The sequence below is a fragment of the Berghia stephanieae genome, chromosome 2, assembly GCF_034508935.2.
Source record: "Berghia stephanieae isolate SIO BIC M18660-M18661 chromosome 2, UCSD_Bste_1.3, whole genome shotgun sequence".
Taxonomy (NCBI): domain Eukaryota; kingdom Metazoa; phylum Mollusca; class Gastropoda; order Nudibranchia; family Aeolidiidae; genus Berghia; species Berghia stephanieae.
This window is the reverse complement of record NC_088361.1, coordinates 90,141,287-90,162,731: the sequence shown is the minus strand read 5'-3', so window position 1 is coordinate 90,162,731 and position 21,445 is coordinate 90,141,287. Positions and strand designations below refer to the sequence as shown.

The following is a 21,445-nucleotide window of genomic DNA, read 5'->3' as shown; positions in this document are numbered from 1 at the left end:
TTTTGTACACCTCCAACGGAGGTGCAAATCCATCCACCTAAGGTGGCGTTTTTTATGCACCTCCGTTGGAGGTGTACAAAAACGCACCGTTTTTATGCACCTCTGTTGGCGGTGTAAAAAATGCACCATTTTTATGCACCTCCGTTGGCGGTGTAAAAATACGCATCGTTTTTAGTGAAATGTTATATGTCCATGAGGTTTAAATAGTTTTAGATTGTAGTTTTGCACGTTGCTTAGTGATTACCAATGTACGTTTATACAATGATAATAAATTAAAGAATAATAACAATGAATTTTAAAAATCAAAGGTAAAAAGAAACATGGCACACAAATACTGATCTCAAATAAATCAATAATTTTAGAAAATTAAAATCAAAGTTTTTTTTAAAACTTTATAAAACGTTTTTGAAAAACAACAACAACAACAACAACAAAAAAAAGAAAGAAAAAGAAAAACAACAACAAAAATGTCTACAATGGGAATCGAACCCAGTACTTTCAAGGTTAATGAGTAATGTCTGACAGCTTATCCACTGCGCTACGGAGCCACCTGACTGTTCATCACATGATCCACAACCTTACCTATCGGGTCCATCTCGGAAGATCTTCCATGGTGGGCAGGAGGTCACTTGCTGTGTCTTCTATTCCCCTATACTATCTTGATCTGTTAAGTTGCTCTCTACCTTTGTCTTGGGAATGGGATTACCTGCTTTTGTCCTGGCACTTGCTGGCACCCTTGGCTAAGAGGGAAACGGTCAAATGTATAGTGTGTTAGTGTTGTTAGCTGATATTTTTTACCTTGTAAATGATCTCTATATGTTATGTAATGCTAGTTTTTTTTATCTGTTTCGAACATATCTTGTAAACATATTGAGTTTATCCCTCTTCTGAGTGGGATCTTGTGCTGGTGCCTGTTTTAGGTGATCGCAAACTAAGTACAGTGGCTATTGGAATCTACATCTGTTCCCTATTTGAACCATTTCCCCTTTGTCTTACTTTTTCTTCCTCCCTTCTACTTAATCCTCTTCGGGCCTTGAGGCACATAGGACATCCACCAGACATCTCCATTTTTTTGCAATCGGCTGCTTTTGCAGTGGCTGTATTCCAGGACAGACCTGCTTCCTTTAATTCTTTCTCCATGGTCCTTCGCCAGGTTTCTTTGGGTCTTTCCCGCTTTCTCTTCCTATCTGCTGTCCAGTACAGGGCTGTCTTGGGAAGTGACCCTTTTTCCATTCTGGCCACATGACCCAGCCAACGCCATCTTCTTTCTTTTTATTTGGCTTTCGATACAAATGCAGTCAGCTTTCTTTAATAAATCCACTGTTTTTATTTTTGTGGGCCAAAATAAATTAAAAATTCTTTTTAGACATTTGTTCTGAAAGTGAAAGGCTTCTAGTTCTAGTTTCTGTGTTAAGGAGGATGTAATTTTCCAGCTTTCACTTCCATAAAGCAGTACACTTAAAACATTGCTTTTGTATATTTTTTGCTTTGTCTTTCTCATAATTTGCCTTTCTTTTTCTTGGGTGCTTTTAATTGTAATTCGAGAATTATTTAACTATCCCATTTTCGTCAAAACATGGTCTCTGTCAAGCCGAGTAATTTTACAGAATATGTTTTGTTAGCGAGCTGTTTTATGTTGATAAAGAGAAATAGCAGCAAGTTTTTTGTTTTTTTTATGTTGCCAAAAAAAGGACCAATTTCTAAAAAAAAAAAAATGCCAAAATAAACATGTGTCTTTGTATGTAACACATGATTTAGTCAAGATGACTCTAGGGTTATCTAAGCACTCCAGGGCAGCTCTTGAATCATCATTGCGCGTTCTTCCAATTGCATTTGACGTTGTGCAAGCCCCTGAGACTGGATCTACAAAATTCTGATCATAGATCACACTGGTATGTCGGCAAACCAGAAGATTGTCAATACCGTTGTAGCCTGCAATTCAATCTGCATGAATTACTGATCCCGGAGCAATATTTCTTTGAATAATTGGTAAGAGTGTATTGGATTGGCCTCCCTATTTGGACTAAAACACAGAAGCCCTGTCATGTTTCCCTAGACACTCCACCAAATACCCAGCACTCTGACTCTGAGACAATGTGCTCTCTATTATATTTTCATCTATTACCTGTCGTTTGTGGTGAAAATATGACACAGGCTTGGTATTTCAACCCCATTCCCTTCTTGATTTTAAAGACTACAAAAATTCCACAGGTCTCATAATGATAAAAAAAAATACAATGTGGCAACCTAGTTGCTGGTCAAAACATCTGTAAAATTACTCCATTCAGGAGGGACCATATTTTTATGAAAGTACCCCACTTTCTTCATTTTTGATGGCGTTGATATGACCTAAATGTGTTGCAAATGTTGTAAAATCCTTAAAAACAAAACAAACATCTCGAAGGTGTTGCTAGAAGATATAGAAATGCAATAGTCTTCAGAGGAAGTTGGTAGGAACAACTTAGGGTGCGGATCAGGCGCTCAAAGGTTTTCTGCCCTGGCACTATGCTTTTCTACCATAGAATTGCACTCCAGTGAGGATTAGGAGCAAGAATGTTGAGAAGGTAGATGTAAAACTTTGCCCATGCACAGAGTGTCAGGAACACTGGCAACAACACCTAAAGATTAGAGCCTGATAGTAACAGCAATCCAACCTTCCTGTGTCTGATAGAAGACGATTACCTAGCAATGGCTTAAGAAAATAGTGAGGGGAACTGGGGAGACCCCTCTCAGACACATAATGAATGGTCCTCCAAGTACTGGCCAAAATAAGTCCCAACAGCCCTTGTAGCCTACTTAGCTTCCATGACTCTGGATGGGAGTTGCACCATGTTTGTCAATTTTCAGTAATTTTTTCCGAATTCAGTATGTTAAAAAACCTCAGTATATTTTCCAATCCTGCAGAATGGAAAAAAAGTAAGTACTTAATGTCTTTTTACTGGAGTTATATGCTCAGATAGTGGTCAATGGTTGTCTCCAAGTGCCTCGGTTGCACATATATGAGATGGTAGTCGACTTGGAAATATTCGGTCCCTCGTGGAGGTGGGGCTGTAATCTTCTTGGAACTGGGAGAGAAGTTTCAGGCATCTGTACCAACAAGCAGAGGTTCTGGGTGGCTGCAAACAAATTAATGTCTGGAACCTGTCTAGCAGCACCACCCTACATCAGTTGGGACTTTCTATATGTACACGTTGCAGCAAAGAACCTGAAACCACATAGCATCAGGTTGAGAATTGTATTGTTATAAGGCTAGCGGATGGGTTTGTGACTGTACACAAATGCAGCAATGAATTTGCTGCCTGGATAGAACATCATAATATTGTAGTGTGAGACTAAATCATTTGAAGCTGCTGCTGCCCTCAGGTAGGCCTGGGCTTTTGCACTGCAGCACTGTGTGAAATCCATCATTCATAATTCAAGAAACAAAGAGTTAGAGCACCCAACTCACATGCAAGGGGACTTGTTTGGAATCCAATAGAGTCATTTTATTTTCTGACTCTGTTGTCTAGGGCGTCTAGCCAAAGTGTAGGAAGCAATTGTTACTGACAATGATTTTAAGAGTTTAATGCTATTTGGTCTAGTGGGATGACTGGCCTGTGGACCAGAAGGAGCAGGGTTCGAGTCCTGCTCTAAGCCGTGCATAGTTGTGTCCTTGGAAAAGGTTCATTACTCACATACATTCTCTTTGGTCAAGTGGGAAGACTCTGGCCTGTTGACCAGAAGGTGCAGGGTTCGAGTCCTGCTCTAAGCAGTGCATAGTTGTGTCCTTGGAAAAGGTTAATTACTCACATTCTTTCACCATAATCAGGTATAAAATTAGTACCTGGCCATTACATGGTTTTCTCTGTCTGAAAAAATGTAATATCGCATTATGTTAAGTGTTTATTTGGAAAGGGACCCCTTGTGAAGCACTTTGACTTTGATCATCTTTATTGGATATTGGGCTCTATTTATAATTGCTAAAGTTTTTTGTTTGTTTTGGGTTTTTTTCAATGCTAACAGATAGGAACCATATAATTATATTTATGGTATAGTAATGAGCAGTGCTTTATATTATGTATTTAGTAGTCTTAGTCATGATGGGTTACATGATCAGCGCTTTCCTTTGCTGTCCTGAAGTAGAAATTTTTTTTCAAAAGAATAGCACAGGATTCTAATCAGCAGTGACGTGGGATTCAGGATCAACCAATTTTAGACAAATGAAAGACTTAACTTGCCACTGTCGTGTTTTGAAAATATACATTTTTCATATTAAAAAGTGTTTTGGATTTATTTTTACGGCACTTTTTTTCACCTGTGACACTACTAACGAATATCTGATTAGTAGTGTTTAGGCATACATTCTCTCTACTAAGTAGTAGCAGTAGTAGTCATAGTATAGTAGCAGTAGTGGACTTCATCCATTAGTCGTTTGTTATGTTGGTAGTGGTGGTGTTGACATTATGAACAAAGAGATCTAGCTTGATGATAGAATATTGATACAATGACCAATCAGTCATATCACCGCTGAAGGTCAACAATCATTATCAATGTTTTTTGTGTTTACATTATTGTATTACAATAAATTCGATTAGTTATTTGGTGTTTCACATCAAATAATTATGGTTGGCTTAAGCTGTAAGTGTCCAATGCAATTACACATAAATTCCAGTCAATGACAATTTTTAAGGTTTTTTTTTCTCTTATTTATGAAAGTTATATTAACTAACCTTTTTTATGCTTTTTTTTCCCCCCATATCTTCGCACATGATCAAAGGGTAAGTTTCATATGCTCTGTATTTTATTTATTCTTGTCTTTGATTTTATTACTAGTTGTTTTCTGTCTTATGATAATATAATTCACCTTTTGGAAATCATAGGTTGGAGAAGTAGAAGAGAGAGAGAGAGAGAGAAGGGGGGGGAGGGGGGAGAGAGAGAGAGAGGGGGGGGGGGGCATTACAATCCATGAGAATGTTATGGACGATTTTTCTATTTTGTTTACAAATGTAGAAATATTTCATCTCAAGCCTAGGAATATTTCGTGCTTATTTTTTTTCTTGGACAATGAATCAGATTGAATCCAATGTAGTGTTCAAGTGTCATTTATTGTATTGATTACTCTGATAAAATTCTCCATTCGTATGATTTACATCTGTATCTGTATATATGTTACTTCAGTTGAATTTACTGAATTTAAACAAGTATATAATTGCTTGGGTGCTCGAATTTCTTACGGAGAGAGCACAATATGTTCAATTAGGACAAAACAAATCTTCCTGTATAACTACAAATACTGGTGCTCCTCAGGGTTGTGTATTGTCCCCTGTATTATTCACAATATACACGAATGACTGTAGAAGTCAAAACCTGAGTGTACCTTTAATAAAGTTTGCAGATGACACCGCTCTTCAAGGCCTCATAACAAATGGCAACGAAGTGGCTTATAGGCAAGAAATTGATAGATTTGTGTCTTGGTGTGATGCCCACCACCTAGAGCTTAACATAAGCAAGACAAAGGAGCTAGTGATTGACTTTAGGAGAGTGAAGGAACCGATAGAACCGTTAAAATTAAAGGACCAATTCGTCCAGCGAGTTCCTCACTACAAATACCTTGGTGTAACGATTGATGACAGGCTCAAGTGGGATGAACACTTGAAAATAATTAGGCATAAGATGTGCAGACGTACATATTTTTTATCAAAACTCTCTCAGTTTAGAATAGATAAAACCCTCTGCACATTATTTTATAGAGCAGTCATCGAAAGTGTTTTGTCATTTTGTATAACAGCTTGGGGAGGCAATTGCTTAGCAGTGGAAAGGAACAAAATAAATTCAAATATTAAAAAATCCATTAAACGCTATATAAATGATGTTGACGATGTAGATCTTTTATACGAGAAATTTTGTATAAATAAAATAACTAAAATATTAAATGACCAGTATCATCCACTAAGACCATCAATTATTATGTCAGAAAGAAGTGGTCGCCCTTTCTCTATTTCAACGAAAACAGAGAGACACCGAAAATCTTTTCTGCCGTCCAGTATTAGGCTTTATAACAACAAGCAATAATCATTTTATATAATTATTTCTCATTTTTACTTTTAAAAAATATAAATATTAATTTATTAATTTATTTGTTTTGCAATCTTTTCAATTTTCAATTTATAGTGACAGTTTTAACTATTTTACAGTGTTTGAAATTATTCATATTATAAAGCGCAGCTCTGGTTATAGAGCTGCTCCTTTTTTATATATATACATCCTATTTCCATTGTATTTTTATCTTATGTGTAAATTATAACACGTCTGTACAAAAAATTTCCTTTTTGGGATGCAATAAAGTATTATTATTATTATTATTATTATTATTATTATTATTATTAGTTGATCCAGTATTCTCAGAAAAAAACAAAGCTTTAAATTCATTGCCTAAGAGATGAAAAAGTTGATTTAAAATATACACTGCTGGTGGCTGAGGTGAGGGTGTTTGGTAAGTGATTCCAATGGTATGCAGGAAGAATGAGTTTCAGTATGCTTCTGTTTGGTATAACAGCTGCTTCAGTTGCATCTGGTTCTGTACGTGTCCAAGTGTCAAAAGTGGCACAAGACCCTTGATACTTGATGACCTTGGATGAGAAGGTGATAGAAAGGGAAGGGGATGGGGCAAATGGGTGTAAATTTTTTTTGTACCCTTTAGTTGTAGCATATTAGTACATTTAGCGATTTTATAAATGAGTCTTCCTTTTTTTTGTTGTTGTTTGTTTGTTCTGAATTCGTTAATAGAATCCATTACCAATTATAATGTCTAATTACAAAAAAAAAATCAAGTCATAATGTATTCTTGCAGAGTGCTCTCTCTCTCTCTCTCTCTCTCTCTCTCTCTCTCTCTCTCTCTCTCTCTCTCTCTCTCTCTCTCTCTCTCTCTCTATCTCTCTCTCTCTCTCTCTCTCTCTCTCTCTCTCTCTCTCTCTCTCTCTCTCTCTCTCTCTCTCTCTCTCTCTCTCTCTCTCTCTCTCTCTCTCTCTCTCTCTCTCTCCACACACACACACACACACACACACACACACACACACACACACACACAGCCATCCTTCTATTTTCATATTATGTTTATAGATATCACTTGGTGATAGAGAGATAATATGAAATCATGGTTTAAAGGCTTAATTTTGAAATTGTTGTTTAGATGGAATATGTTTTGCAATTGATTAAAGATTCTTATTTATAAGCCGCATAACCACAAGATTGCAATGATACAGACACCACCTAGTCTTTTGGCCAAAAGTTTATCATAATCTATTGATATAGTGGGCGGCATTATAGGCCTCTAAAATATGTTTAATTGGAAATGACGATTCGTTAAATTATATTTACAAAAAGTCAGGTTGTGTCTAATTATCAGAATATATGTGTTTTTGAAGGAGTATTTTATTACGTAATATTAAATAACTATGAATAGCTATGTTATTTTTGCATTAGATTCGGGCTTGACAGATGGGCTGGTAAATTTCCTCCTTTTGACAAATTGTCATTGTCATCACTGCTATGGAGATAGCCATTTGTTCATACTATATGTCTTTGTCAGTAGATGCACAGCAAAGCCAGGCATTAGTTAGTTGCTTCATATCACTGTTATTGCACAGGTTATGTACATAACAATAAAAGTTTTATGGTTTTTTAACCCCTTAATATTTCTTTTCAGTTGGATGGGTGTGGCGACATGGAAGTGGATTGCCAATGATGACAATTGTGGAATCTGTCGAATGGCTTTTGATGGATGCTGTCCTGACTGCAAGTTGCCAGGAGATGAATGTCCTTTAGGTATTTTCACAATATCGTATCATATCAGTAATAGTGCTTTAAAATGAACCAAGTGTTCCTTAAATGTCTTTAAAACAGAAGTAACAAATATATTGTACATTACACATTTTTCATAATTATAATATCACCTCAAAGGGTTTATTTACCATAATTTATATTTTTTTAATTAAAATTCTGCATTAAATGCTCTTGAAAATTTGTTTGAGTAAATCTTTTATATTGCATGCCATGTCTTTTGTGCGCCTAGAGCTAAATTGTATGGGACAGGTGCTATATTACATTATTATTACACATTGTATATTCTTTGAGAGAAAAAAAAGATATTTAAAAAGGAGAAACAGATTCAAGTAGAGATGAACATTTAAAAAAGCATCCATTCCTATAATTGAAATATTGTGAATGTTCAGTCATATATGTATTTTAAGTCACAAAGTTCTCTATCAAGTGCAATGTTAAATTCCTTTATATTTGTAGCATTTTTAATCTGAAATTTTTAACGGCTCCATTAAACCCTTATTCTTTTGTAATTATAATGAAATTAATTATGATCTAAACTGTTCATATTTCTGGTAACAACAAAGACTAGTCAAAAGCACAACGCCATCACCATAATTTTGAAATTTTCCCCACATTAAATATTACTCTAGCCCAGACTTTTCATAACAACATTCGGTCATGTGGGTGAAGAAGAGGATGGGGGATTGTTACATTAACTACCTCAATTAACACCTCACTGAGAGCGATGATAGCTTTCTTTTGCGTTCAATACAAACATAAGTCAACAGAATTTTATGAACGAATACAAAAGTGAATGTCCAGTTTGTTCGAGATTTCTGTGTTGGCCTCCCAAAAGTGTTCGAGATTTTTGTGTTGTCATCATTATAAAAAAAGGATAGAAGGATTAAAAAGGGGAATTGAGACATGTTTGAGATTCTGTGATTTCGAAATTTACGTGTTCGAGATTTCTGTATTACACTGTTTATATAAATATATATAATTCAAAACATTAAGATAAATTCTCTTTCATAAACTATTTCATTCCAGTATGGGGTCAGTGCTGCCATGTGTTCCACATCCATTGCATCGTGAAATGGCTCCAGTCTCAAACCATCAGCTCCCCATGCCCCATGTGTAGACAAGAGTGGAAATGGAAAGCAGGCTGATCGTCCTGATCAAATGTTACATTCTGTACATTTAGTGTTGTTTGATTGTGATTATGGTTCATGGTCAGTTTTGTAATTTATCATTATTGTTTTCTTACTCACCTGGGTTTCAGTTATCCAGATGATATCATCATTTTTTGTGTTGTTTGTCTTTTTATTGTTTTTTCATATTTATAATAATTGTAAATATAAAGTGAGCCTGGATTGAAGAATGTGAGGAAATGTTGCGGGGTTTGTTTGTTTTTTTTTTGTTTTTTTTCTTTTACGTTTCAATAAAAAATATATTATATACATGACATAATTTTTTTATTGTTCTCATTTTCTCTTTTGCATTTATTTTAGCTTGCAAAAAAAAAAAAGATGCATCTCAATCACATTTTAAGATGTTCACAAAGGTTTTTGGTTGGGATTGTTGTACCCATCATGAAGGGGACACTTGCTTAAAATTTGCTGTCCCCTTCGATGTAACTTCCTAACCTTTCTTTCGCTTTATTATCAGAGGCCAATTTCACTACACTAAAAACGCAGTTTGCACACTATAGTAGACTGGTCATCTCTTCTTTCATCAAAGCCACAATCCTGGGTGGGGTTCCTGACCTCCCATAGTGGGCAGGGAGGTACATACTATGTCTTCTATCCCCCTATGTCTGTTTTCCAACATGCTTTTTGTCTTGGAATGAGATCACTTGGTTTTGTCCTGGCCCTGGCTGGACACCTTGGCTGGGAGGGAAACAGTCAAATGTATAGTTAGTTTTGGGAGATGATATTTTTTCTTGTAAATCATCTCTCTGTTATGCACTCTATTATGTTTTATTTATGTTATTATATATGATTTGTAAACATTTGAGTGTATTCATCTTAGTGGGGACCTGTGCTTGTGTCTGGATGAGACTTTAAGGTGATCTCAATTTAAGTACACTGATAGTGTGCTCTTGGAATCTACATCTGTTCCCTTTTGAACCAATTCCCCTTTGTCTGCCTTATTCTTGGATGCTTTAATTGTAATTCTAGAACTTTATACTATCCCATTTTTTCCCTTTTTACTGGCGCTGATATGACCTTAATGTGTTGCAAGTGCCGTAAAACCATTTTAAAAAACCCACAAAGCCACAATCTACCCAGGTCAACATGACGTAGAATTTTCTTTTTGCTCTATTTGCATATATCTATTGAGTGCGAGAGAAAAACCTGGAAAAGTTTAGAAGCCTGTAACTGCTAGATCATAACTGATGAAAGTGAAATTTCACTACAATTAAACCAATTTATTAAAAAAGGTTTCAGGAAAAATATATTTGCAAATTGCAAAATATAATCTCTAGTATAAGAATGGAATGGTCTTCGAAGTATTAAACAATGGCTTTAGCAAATGTTGGCTATCCACTGTTGCTCTATAATTTTTATTTTTTTTAAATATTTTAAATTCTGCCAATCAACCGTCCTCCAAATATCCCTCTGCGATAAGGTCTTCTGACATCCCATAGTGGGAGGTTACTCTTGCTGTGCCTTCATTCCTCCATATCTGATTTTCCTTTGTCTGTCTTTGTTCTGAGTTGAGATTTTTGCTAGGATCCTTAGCTAAGAATGTGACAGTCAAATGTATAGTTCCTTTTTTTTTTTTCTTTTTTCGAGAGACATTTTCCCTTGTAAAATAATCTCTCCGCATAGTATTAGATTTTAGTTTTGAATATATTGTACATCATAAATATTTTAGTGTATCCTTCCTAGCGGAATCCTTTGCATGTGCCTGGATGGGACTTTTAGGTAATGTCAAAATATGCACATTGGTCGAATCCTCTATTTCCTATTTGATCTAGTCCCCTTTGTCTTACCTTTTCTTTAGTGTTAAATTCATATCTGCAACCTCCCCAATCAAGTTTTAAATTGTGTTGCAATCACTGTTAAACTTCTAATGACAAACACAAATCACATAACACCCACTGGGTGGGGTTCCTTACCTCCCATAGTGGGCAGGGAATTACTTACTGTGCCTTCTACCCACCTATATCTGTTTTCCAACATGCTTTCTATCTTTGTCTTGCAATGAGATTACTTGGTTTTGTCCAGGCCCTGGCTGGGAGGGAAACAGTCAAATGTTTAGTTAGAGTTTTGGGAGATGATTTTTTTTTTCCTTGTAAATCATCTCTCTGTTATGCACTGCATTATGTCTCTATTATGTATGATTTGTAAAACATTTGAGTGTATTCCTCTTAGCGGGGACCTGTGCTTGTGTCTGGATGAGACTTTTAGTGATCTCAAACTAAGTACCTACTTTGATAGTTTGCTTTTGGAATCTACACCTGTTTCTTATTTGAACCAATTCCCCTTTGTCTTCCCTTTTCTTGGATGCTTTATTGTAATTCTAGAACTTTTTACTATCCCATTTTCTTCCTTTTTACTGGCGCTGATATGACCTAAATGTGCTGCAAGCGCCGTAAAACCCTTAAAAACAAGCCAACATTACACCCAGCAAATTGCTGAACTGATTAGTGGCGCCCTTAACTTTCCTTATGGGCTGGGAAGGTCACCTGTGTTGTCAATTCTTTCTTTGTCTGTTGTACATTCTATCTGAGTGTGTCCTCATTTTGTAGTAGGGGTAAGATAATTTTGGTTTCCTACAGGCCTTCCGTGAGATTTTGCTCTGAGACATAACTTCAGTGCAAGTTAGAAAAAAATTAACATCCTCTATACAGCGGTGCCCAAGTCCCGACTTTTTTCCTGTATATTATTAGTAGGTAATACTATGTATTGTAAAATTCACCATGATGGCGACAAATATTTCAATAAAAACCTTGTATAGCGACATTGATATAGTTGTAATTGACAACTTCATATCAAGAGTTGAGATGAAATTTATGTTCCAATAAAAACACTTGCTTTTCAACCAATGAAGAAAATCCCATACTCATAGCAAACTTAAATGCTTGATTGGTCGACAAAATTATATCTAGTCCCCTTGAACGCAGTAATAAACAGGGAAATCTCTGTTGGTGCCATTTTTGATGGATTGAAAGTAAAAGACCAACCACCCAAGTCGGATAGTGAGAATGAAATAGTCTCACTACTTGTCACAGGGAAAGAAGAAAAAATGGTTTTCTTCACATGTGACAAATTTGGGAGCAGGCAATAAGAAATAGATCTGAAAAGTGTGTTTAAAACAGTACAAGAAAGAAACAAAGAAAAACACAAAATAATTTTTTTTAAATCAGCCCATCTTGGCTGGGGATTGCGCCTTAGATCTTATTACTGATCAGATGTGCTACCATTCACCACAGAGGTTACTTGATAGTGATAGATGGAGATGATTTAATTCCTATATTTTCGTCACAATGGTACAGCCTGCCTTAACTGGAGATTGTTGTTTGGTTTTAAGGGTTTTACGGCGCTTGCAACACATTTAGGTTATATCAGCGCCAGTAAAAAGGAAGAAAATGGGATAGTAAAAATTTCTAGAATTACAATTAAAGCACCCACGAAAAATAGGGATCAGATGTAGATTCCAATGTTCTTAGTTTGAGATCACCTATAAGTCTCATCCAAACAAGCACAAAATCCAACAAAGAGAAATACATTCAAATGCCTACATTATACATTCAAAATAACAAATATAATAATACATAACAGAGAGAGATTTACAAGGAAAAAAATATCATCTCCCAAAACCATAACTATGCATTTGACTGTTTCCCTGCCAGCTAGGACAAAACCCAGTAATCTCATTCCAAGTTCCAAGACAAAGACAGAAAGCATGTTGGAAAACAGATATAAGGGGATAGAGGACACAGTAAGTACCCCCCTGCCCACTATGGGAGGTCAGGAACCCCACCCAGGTTTCCACTGTGATCCCTTGCCTGCATCACAGATCGCAAGAAGGCGAGTAGAAACAAAGTTATTAACAGCTATATACGATACTCATTTAACACCCGAATACAGTGAAAAAGTGCACGTGAAGAGCCTTAACCAAGGACTCGACTGTGTTTTTGAGTTTGAGTTTTGTTTTATGGCACTTACAACACATTATGTAATAAGGTCATATCAGCGCCAGTAAAAAGAGAGAAAATGGGATAGTAAAAACTTCAAGAATAACAATTAAAGCACCCAAGAAAAAGTAAGACAATGGTTCAAATAGGAAACATATATGTAGATTCCAAGAGCACACTATCAGTATACTTAGTTTGAGCTCACCTAAAAGTGACAGGTCCCGTCTAAGAGTAAGAGGAATACACTCAAATGTTCACAAATTATTATATAACAAAAACAATACAATGCATAACAGTAACAGTGCAGAGAGATGATTTACAAGACAAAAAATATTATCTCCCAAAACTCTAAACTACACATTTGACTGTTTCCCTCCCAGCCAGGGTTACAGTCCAGGACCAGGCTGGTTGGTGAAAAAATTGTCGGAACTTTTTGAACATGCGAAAATAGACACAACAGGACAAAAATATGGACACAACACAGATATGACACGTCAATTGACTAGTCAAATCATGTCACTTTCCCATAGCCCTACTACGAGGGCTCTTTCAGAAATAACCGAAAAATGCCCATTGCTCAGCAACCATTGGAGATTTTTTAATTCTGTAAACGACATGATATTCCTTATTTCCTTACGGATATTCCCAGAAATTATGAAGTGCATCATTTTGCACAATGAATTTCTAGACGATTTTAAAGATGGCGGCCCACCTTGAAACTTGGTCAAAGGAGGAAATCAGAGCTGTCATACGTTTTTTGAACGCCAAAAGTCTGAATCCTACCGAAATTCATAAAGAACTTCAGAGTGTATATGGTGAGCATGTTATAAGCCGTACACAAGTCTATCACTGGTGTAATTTGTTTGAAGCCGGCCATTCCGACTTGACAGACAGGGAAAGGAGAGGGCATTCGATAACTGCGACGTCAGAAGACAATGTGAAGCGAGTTGATGAGCTTATTCGTCAAGACAGGAGGTTGAAACTTCATGAAATCGCAAGCAGTCTTGAAATTTCGGAAACTTCTGCCCATAGAATTGTATTTGATGAACTTGGCTACAGAAAAGTCAGCGCAAGATGGGTTCCTAAGCAATTGACAGACAATCTTAAAGAACAAAGATTGGACATCTGCAGGGAACTTTTGAGAAGAAGCAAGAGCTCACGCAGGGTTCACGGGCATACTGCCAACGCCGGTGGAGACTTTCTAGGGTACGATGTGACTTTTCTTGACAGCATAGTCACCGGTGATGAGACTTGGTTGCACCATTGCACCCCAGAAACAAAGCAAGATTCGATGACATGGAAACATCCATCCTCACCTGTCGCGAAGAAATTCAAAGTCATGCGGTCAGCAAAGAAAATAATGGGAACTGTTTTCTGGGACAGTCGTGGTGTTATTCTGTTCGAAACCTTACAACCTGGAGAAACAATCAATGCTGCAAGGTACTGCCAAACTCTTGACAAGCTTAGGGAGGCCATTCGCAGAAAGCGCCCAGGGCAGTTGACCAACGGGGTCATTTTGCAACACGACAACGCTACACCCCACACAGCACGAGTGACGCAAGGTTGGCTAGAGAAATATGGATGGGAGATTTTGCCACACCCACCACACAGTCCAGACCTCGCACCATCTGATTATCACCTCTTTGGGCCACTGAAACGTGAGCCGGCAGGAAAGCGCTTTGATGTCGATGAAGAGCTTGTTGACCATGTGCGGAAATGGCTACAAAACCTTGACGGAAATTTCTTCCGAGAGGGTATCTATTCCATGGTGCGGCGTTGGCAGAAGTGTGTCGACAGACTTGGCTGTTACGTAGAGAAATGGACGAGTCAAGGTATGAACACGTGCAAGAATTTTGTTGATAGCATAAAAAACGCGGATTTTACAGGCATTTTCGGTTAATTATGAAAGAGCCCTCGTATACGACTCTTTTAGTACGCCATGCACTTTCCCCTACTTTTTTAAAACGAGGTCCTTAGTTTATGGTATCAAACAAACAAAAAAATCCCAATTATTTGAGGTCCCAGGTCTGAGTTGTAAAATGAAAGGAAGAGAACAATTCCTACCCTTTTGAAGGATGTGTATCTAGACGTCTAGTAGTGCTGCGTATCTTCGCTCCTGTTTGTGTTAAATGTTTACGCTGATTCTTTCGTTTATTTGGATTAATTCTTATAGAAGAAGAGGAGGTGGTGCGGTGGTGTGAGAGCTTTCGAAGAAGAATGTATATTTCGCATTATTTTTTTTTCCGGTTCACATCGGGACTGAACCAAAGAAATATAGAGACTGAGAAATAAGAACCAGAGATATGCATGTGTGTCGGTAGCAAAATAGAGAGAAACCTTCCGGTCCAGTTCGACACACTTCTGTGTGTGCGTTATTTACTGACTAGGTGTGTGTGTGTGAAGACGACTCGCGCGAACTCTCTCTCACTGGCTGTGACACAGTAGCCAAGCAGTGGATACATAAACGTCTAGCGGAGCGTGTAGGTGGCATGATAATATTATAGCTAACTGATAGACGGCATGTTTTGTCTTTGATGCGACAAATAAAAAGGTTTTTGGTTTGTTTTTTTTTATAAGTCGGCATTTGAAACAGAATAAAATCTAATTTTTTTGAGGAACGAAATAAGTCTTTTATTTTCTTTTTCATTGGTTCTGTTCTTTGGCGTTATGAATTTTAATTTTACTATTATCTTTTATTTTATTTTTTTAAGCACTTATAGAGCAAAATCGTACTGTCGGAAATCCGACAATAGACGGAAGATTTACGGGCCTGTAGGACATAACCAAGTAATCCCATCCCAAGACAAAAACAGCAAACATTTTGGAATACAGATATAGGATAGAACACACAGTGCCTCCCTGCCCATTACTGGAGGTCAAGAACCCCCCCCCCCCCCGGACAAGGCCATGACAAAATCAAATAATCTCATTCGACGACAAAGAAAGCCAGTTGGAGAATAGATATATATGAGGGTAATAGAAACAAGTGACCTCTCTGCTCACTATAAGATGACAAAATAACCAAACCACCCAAAAAGACAGCTGGAAAACGGATATAGAGGGAGATGGAAAACATTGCAAGGAACCTTTCTGCCCACAATGAGGGGAGGATAAAGCAGGAGATTTTACAAGCATATCCTATTACATTGCCTAAATTATGTTACACCCATGCACAGGCAAAGGCTCCACTCAAATGCCTACAAAGTAGTACAATATATTCAAAACTAATAGGATGGACTGCCTTTTTAAAAATTCTTCTTAATCTTCTTCTTTGTGATACATTTTGCGCCTCTCATGCTGTTATCGCTAATGTAATATGTGTTAAGTTACAAATCAAATCTTAGTGTTGGTTATTTAAAACAAATATTTATTGAGTACTAAACCACAATCATTGATTGAAAATGAAAAAGGATAATTCAATACAAATGAATCCTTCATTTTAGTAAAGTCTTATTGCTCAGCCTTCATAGTTCTCTGTTGTAGTATTTCATTAAGTCTTCATTTTTGCATTCTCACAACCGGTCACATGGAGTCAATTTAAGTAATAGTAAGCATATCAAGAGAAAGGATTTACATCATCTCTATAAAAATAAAGGCATTATACATTTGACTGTCTCCCTCCCAGCTAAGGACCTCCACCAGGTCCAAGAAAAAAAACCAGAGAACAAAGATAGAGAGCAGCATGGAAAGGGAAAACAGATACGGGGAATAGAAGATACAGCAAATGACATTCTGCTCACAATGGGAAGTCGAAAGACTCCACCGTCTGAAAGCGAGAGTCATACAACAAAAAGAATAAAAATTGAAACACTGTCAATGATACGACTAAGACTGGTAAAATTTATTGTTTTGGCAACACTAAAACAACAGAAATACTCACAGAAAACAATCCAATAACAATTTCATGTCAATACAACAATATCAGTGGAAACAAATAACAATGATGGATGTCATTTTGTTCATGGTCTTTGTAACAAAAATAATTATTTTTGCTGCTTATAGTAATGCTGTCCAAAGGAAAAGTGACATATCTACACTTTGTTTTGTTTTAATGGTATTGCGGTACTTGTGACACTTTTATGTCATTTCAGTACAGTACTCACTGGATTCTAGCACGCTCTCTGGAGAAGCCAAAAACGAGTGTTAAAATCCGAGAATGCCAGAATCTGATGCTCATGGGATATAATGACTTCAAAAACAGAGAACAGAGTCGAACCAGAAACCATCTATCCATGCATCTGGTCTAAGACCAACTCTCCAATCCAGAGACAAGAACAATACCCCAACCACAAAGGATACAATATGCTCATAACATTTATATATATTGGTAATAATTAAATAAAAAAGATAGGAATATCATTTCTCTAGAAAATATAAATGTACCTGACTGCTTCTCTCTGTGTGTAAGACTTTAGACAGGGCTTACTTGAAATGAAATGGTCTCATTCAAGAACAAGGACAGAAGGCTACATAGAAAGGACAAATGTAATGAAGGGACACAGCAAGGGTGTGGATCGATGAAGAATCCATAGACCCAGACAGCAAGTGTTCTTAAGTCCAACGTTACCTACACTTTTCATGGAATATGAAATAGCTACCTAAACTCATTGATATTTCATATCCATAGGGTTTGACAATTAAAACCAACATTTATGCTGCCTTGCCTTTCAAAGAAAATGTGACTGGACTGAAATTGTGTAATCTTAATCTAAGCATAATCTCAGAAACCATAAATTTGCCACACATGTAGCCAGACCTAAGATTGCAGCTTACACTTAAATTTATATTTTTAGAAATAATACGAAGCCTCTTACTTCTCCCCACCTCAAGCCTCAAATATTGGAAAAGATCAAGAGAATGATGCAGATTAGAGACTAAATATGTGAAATAGTTATTACTGTTAAATAATGTATATAGTCACATAGTACCGTTAAGAATAAATTTAAAAAAAAAAAAAAAAACACTTTCAAGTCCCAGTGTCTTATTTAATTGGGTATTTCAATATATTGTGGAAGCATGATGTATCATTATTATAACATTATAGTTATCCATATCAAGCATTTAATCATAACCATTTGGAGTCGGAGTGAACACAGTCTATTGTACATAGAGTTAGCAAAGTGAATTAAGGACATTTAAAACATTTTAGAAGATTATTTTATATCATTACAGCACATTGTGACAACATATTTTATTATTACATTCTACACACATTCCCTGTCCCTGGTTAAATCAATGAAAAATTAACACAGTTGAATTACTGAGAAGATTGAGATTATGCGTCCAAGGGATTAGGAATGTGCGTGAGACTGTTATAGCACAGAGTGACAACATTTCTTACTATAGCACATAGTTACACCTCTCTTTCTCTCTCTCACAATTTTCAGTCTTTCTCCATTCATACTTATCTCTCTCTCCCATTTGATGACAATATCTCTTTTCTTTAGGATTATTTACAGTTCATAAATCCCAACTTATGGAAGGACACAACGCTTTGGAACTGGTGCTGAGCAGTATTAACATAAAAACTTTAACTGAAACAAGTGTATCAGTATGATGATAAAAATTGATAAAACTTAACTGTAACATAGAAATGTTACCAAAAAAATAAAATAATTTAAGTCCAAGAACTTCAATAAAAAACAACTTTGTAAAATTTCAGCATTAGTAAAACTTAAGCTTGGCAAATACAAAGAGGTGATGCACAGTGACCACAAATCAAACTTTCTTCTTTGAGTGCAACTCCTCTATTTCATCAATCAAAGCTTGTTTTCTCTGCACTTTATCTGTCTGCTGTTTAGATGGTTTGACATCACCTGCCGCAATTTTTTCTTCAAGCTCTTTTACCTCTCGCAACTTCTTTTTCAAAGTTTTAATCTTGTTGGCAATTTCCTTGTGAGCACTGTCTTTAGGCGAATCAGAAATCTCAACACCAGAAATGCCTTTGGAGACAGAGTCAACATTTTTCCCCCCATTTTTCTTTTTGTCTTTGCGTTTGGAATTCTTTGACCTAACAGCAGCATTGGTAGATGCCTCAATCTGGGCCTCCTTCGCCTTTTTCTGTTTTTCAACATCCTCTTTGCACAGTCCAATGGGATAATCAGGCTTACTGTCCCTCCACTGAGTACCTTTGGTCTGAAAGCTGGAAATAAAAACAAGACAGACATTAGATAAAGATCATGTGAAGCAGATACTGTAAAAGAAATTGTCCTTATCAAAAAGATGTACAAAATTCTGTGTATCCAAAGTTGTCAATTTTCCGAATATTTACGAATTCAGCATGTTTTCCAATCACTTGCTTAACAAAGAAATCAGTTCGCAGTGTCTTTTCACTGAAGCTTGGCGATCAGATACAAGTTTGCCAAGGTGTTTAGGTAGTAGATTACTTTCCCCCTGAACCAGCAACCATGTGTATTGTATTAATAACTTGTCAAACCAAATCCCTCTTTCCACTGATTTTATAATTTCAATGTAGCATCCTTTCAACATAAATAAGGGTAATAAATTAGATTGCTGTTAACTTTTGATGTGAAATTCACCTGGAATACAATATGGAACTTTTGTTTTACAGTACAAATCTACAACCTCTTGATTCCCCATTGCCGACAGTTGCTCCTCATAATAAACTATAGACCATCAAAAATGTTTGTTTGTTTGTTTTTAAGGGTTTTCAGTGCTTGCAACACATTTAGCTTATATCAGCGCCAGTAAAAATGAAGAAAATTGGATAGTAAAAACATTCTAGATGTACAATTAAAAGGACTTGAGGAAAAAGTAAGGAGAGAGAGAGAGAGAGAGAGAGAGAGAGAGAGAGAGAGAGAGAGAGGGGGGGGGGGTGCAGAAACAAATATTTCTTACATTATTGCTGCAAATGAGCTTTTAGACAACATTCATCGCTCAGAATTCAAATTTTGCAGTTAATTGATCATGAAAAAGCAGGCATTGAGATGGAAATATTTAGATTTAGCAATCAGCTTCTTAACTTGCAATCATCAATGCTTCCATTCTGAATATTGCTCAAAATATTCTCAATTTCCTTTCAAAATACGGAATAATGATCTTGACAAAGGGAAAAATCTTGGTGAGGATGGGCATCCGCGATTTTTCACCCCTCTTGGTAATTCAATGATAAACATAATAAACATACCAGATTTGAAACAATTCTGATGAGATCAGTCTAATGATGACGTCCAGACTCCCCCCCCCCCCCCCCACACACACACAAAGAAGACAAATATATCAAAACACATGATCAACTTACGTTGGAACTTCCTCTTGAGGCACATAACCATCTTTGACTCTTCTGGGTTTCCTCCAAGAACCATCTGGCCTTTGACTGGCAGGAATGAGCATCTCTCCTGCAACAAAGGGGGCAAAAAAGCAAATAACAGAGAGATCATATTGCAAACGCTGTCAGACACAATTCATATACACTCCAAATGAGAATTAACCCGGCAGACACAGCAATTTTGGTCTGAAATTTTTCCAAGGTATACAATCACAAACAACGCAACTCCTTGTACTTGTACAAATCCAAATGAATAATTCAATGCACTATACCCAAAATTAGAACATCTTTGGTGTGAACACCACTGACTTCCAAGCCTTCTCTCAAATTTGGCAAGAAATCAGCTTGGACTTGGACCAAATGGATATGTTGTTGTCACTAAGTGCAAGGTCAACCGATGTTCTTAACTGCTCTTATAATTATACAATAACTCTTACAGTCATGAATTTATCAAATAAATCAATGACTTAGTTCATCTAATTCAAATGGATGGATTTGTCCAACAGGCTAGTCTAGTTTCAATTCGTATATTGCTAAGAAAAGTAAAGGAAAGGTCCATAATAATGATAAAACTATAAAATAAACACACACAGATATTCATTACAATTACATAAATGACAAAGTTTTGATCAGCGTGGATTGGAGTAGTATAGGGTGTAGTTGCAAGAAGTCATGACAGTCTGGTCTAATAAAGAGCAGTGCAACTGACCCAACAGTTAATTCAAATTGAAAATTTTAATTAATGATTAAACTCATCAAGTCAAGAGTATGTTTCTTCCGATGACTCTTTGGAGATCGTTTCATGTTTTACTCTGCCATTTGAGATAATTCAAAAGAAAAGAGAATGACATAGGAAAAAGTTCTTATTCTTAGGAATCAAAGGTAAGCTCAAATGTCAAGAAATTGAAAATTTCATTATTACCATTATAATCTAATATTTTAATTCTGAATAAATTATGGACGGATAGCTAATTATAATATTTTCAGTGATATTTAATATCGCACCTGTTTTTGGATCCCTAACGACTCCAGATCTTTCCGGGGCTGCGGCCATGGTTGCTTTTTTTACGATGGCAGATCAAGTCTAAGAACAAAAGAAAAGCAGGGCTTCGGTTATCAATAATATCCCTGCCTGATCTGAGCCTCGCATGCAGGGTGCAGCTACCTGGGGAAAGGGAGAGCAGCTAAAAATTTTCAAGTTTAGACTAGCAGTC

At 36.5% G+C, this 21,445-nt stretch overlaps 2 protein-coding genes across 2 annotated transcripts; one reads left to right on the top strand and one right to left on the bottom strand.

Moving 5' to 3' along the window:
- Positions 1 to 4,731: 4,731 nt before the first annotated feature.
- On the top strand, positions 4,732 to 9,100 carry LOC144965811 (anaphase-promoting complex subunit 11-like). The gene is made up of 3 exons (XM_078901553.1): positions 4,732 to 4,757; positions 7,685 to 7,803; positions 8,848 to 9,100. The coding sequence occupies exons 1-3, from the start codon at positions 4,747 to 4,749 to the stop codon at positions 8,964 to 8,966; spliced, it is 249 nt and encodes an 82-aa protein (XP_078757679.1). The 5' UTR covers positions 4,732 to 4,746; the 3' UTR covers positions 8,967 to 9,100.
- Positions 9,101 to 16,760: 7,660 nt separating this feature from the next.
- On the bottom strand, positions 16,761 to 21,423 carry LOC144965808 (partner of Y14 and mago-like). The gene is made up of 3 exons (XM_078901549.1): positions 21,237 to 21,423; positions 20,205 to 20,301; positions 16,761 to 19,085 (listed from the first exon to the last, which is right to left on the bottom strand). Exons 1-3 carry the CDS (start codon positions 21,283 to 21,285, stop codon positions 18,662 to 18,664), a joined length of 570 nt encoding a protein of 189 aa, XP_078757675.1. The 5' UTR covers positions 21,286 to 21,423; the 3' UTR covers positions 16,761 to 18,661.
- Between the last annotated feature and the right edge of the window lie 22 nt (positions 21,424 to 21,445).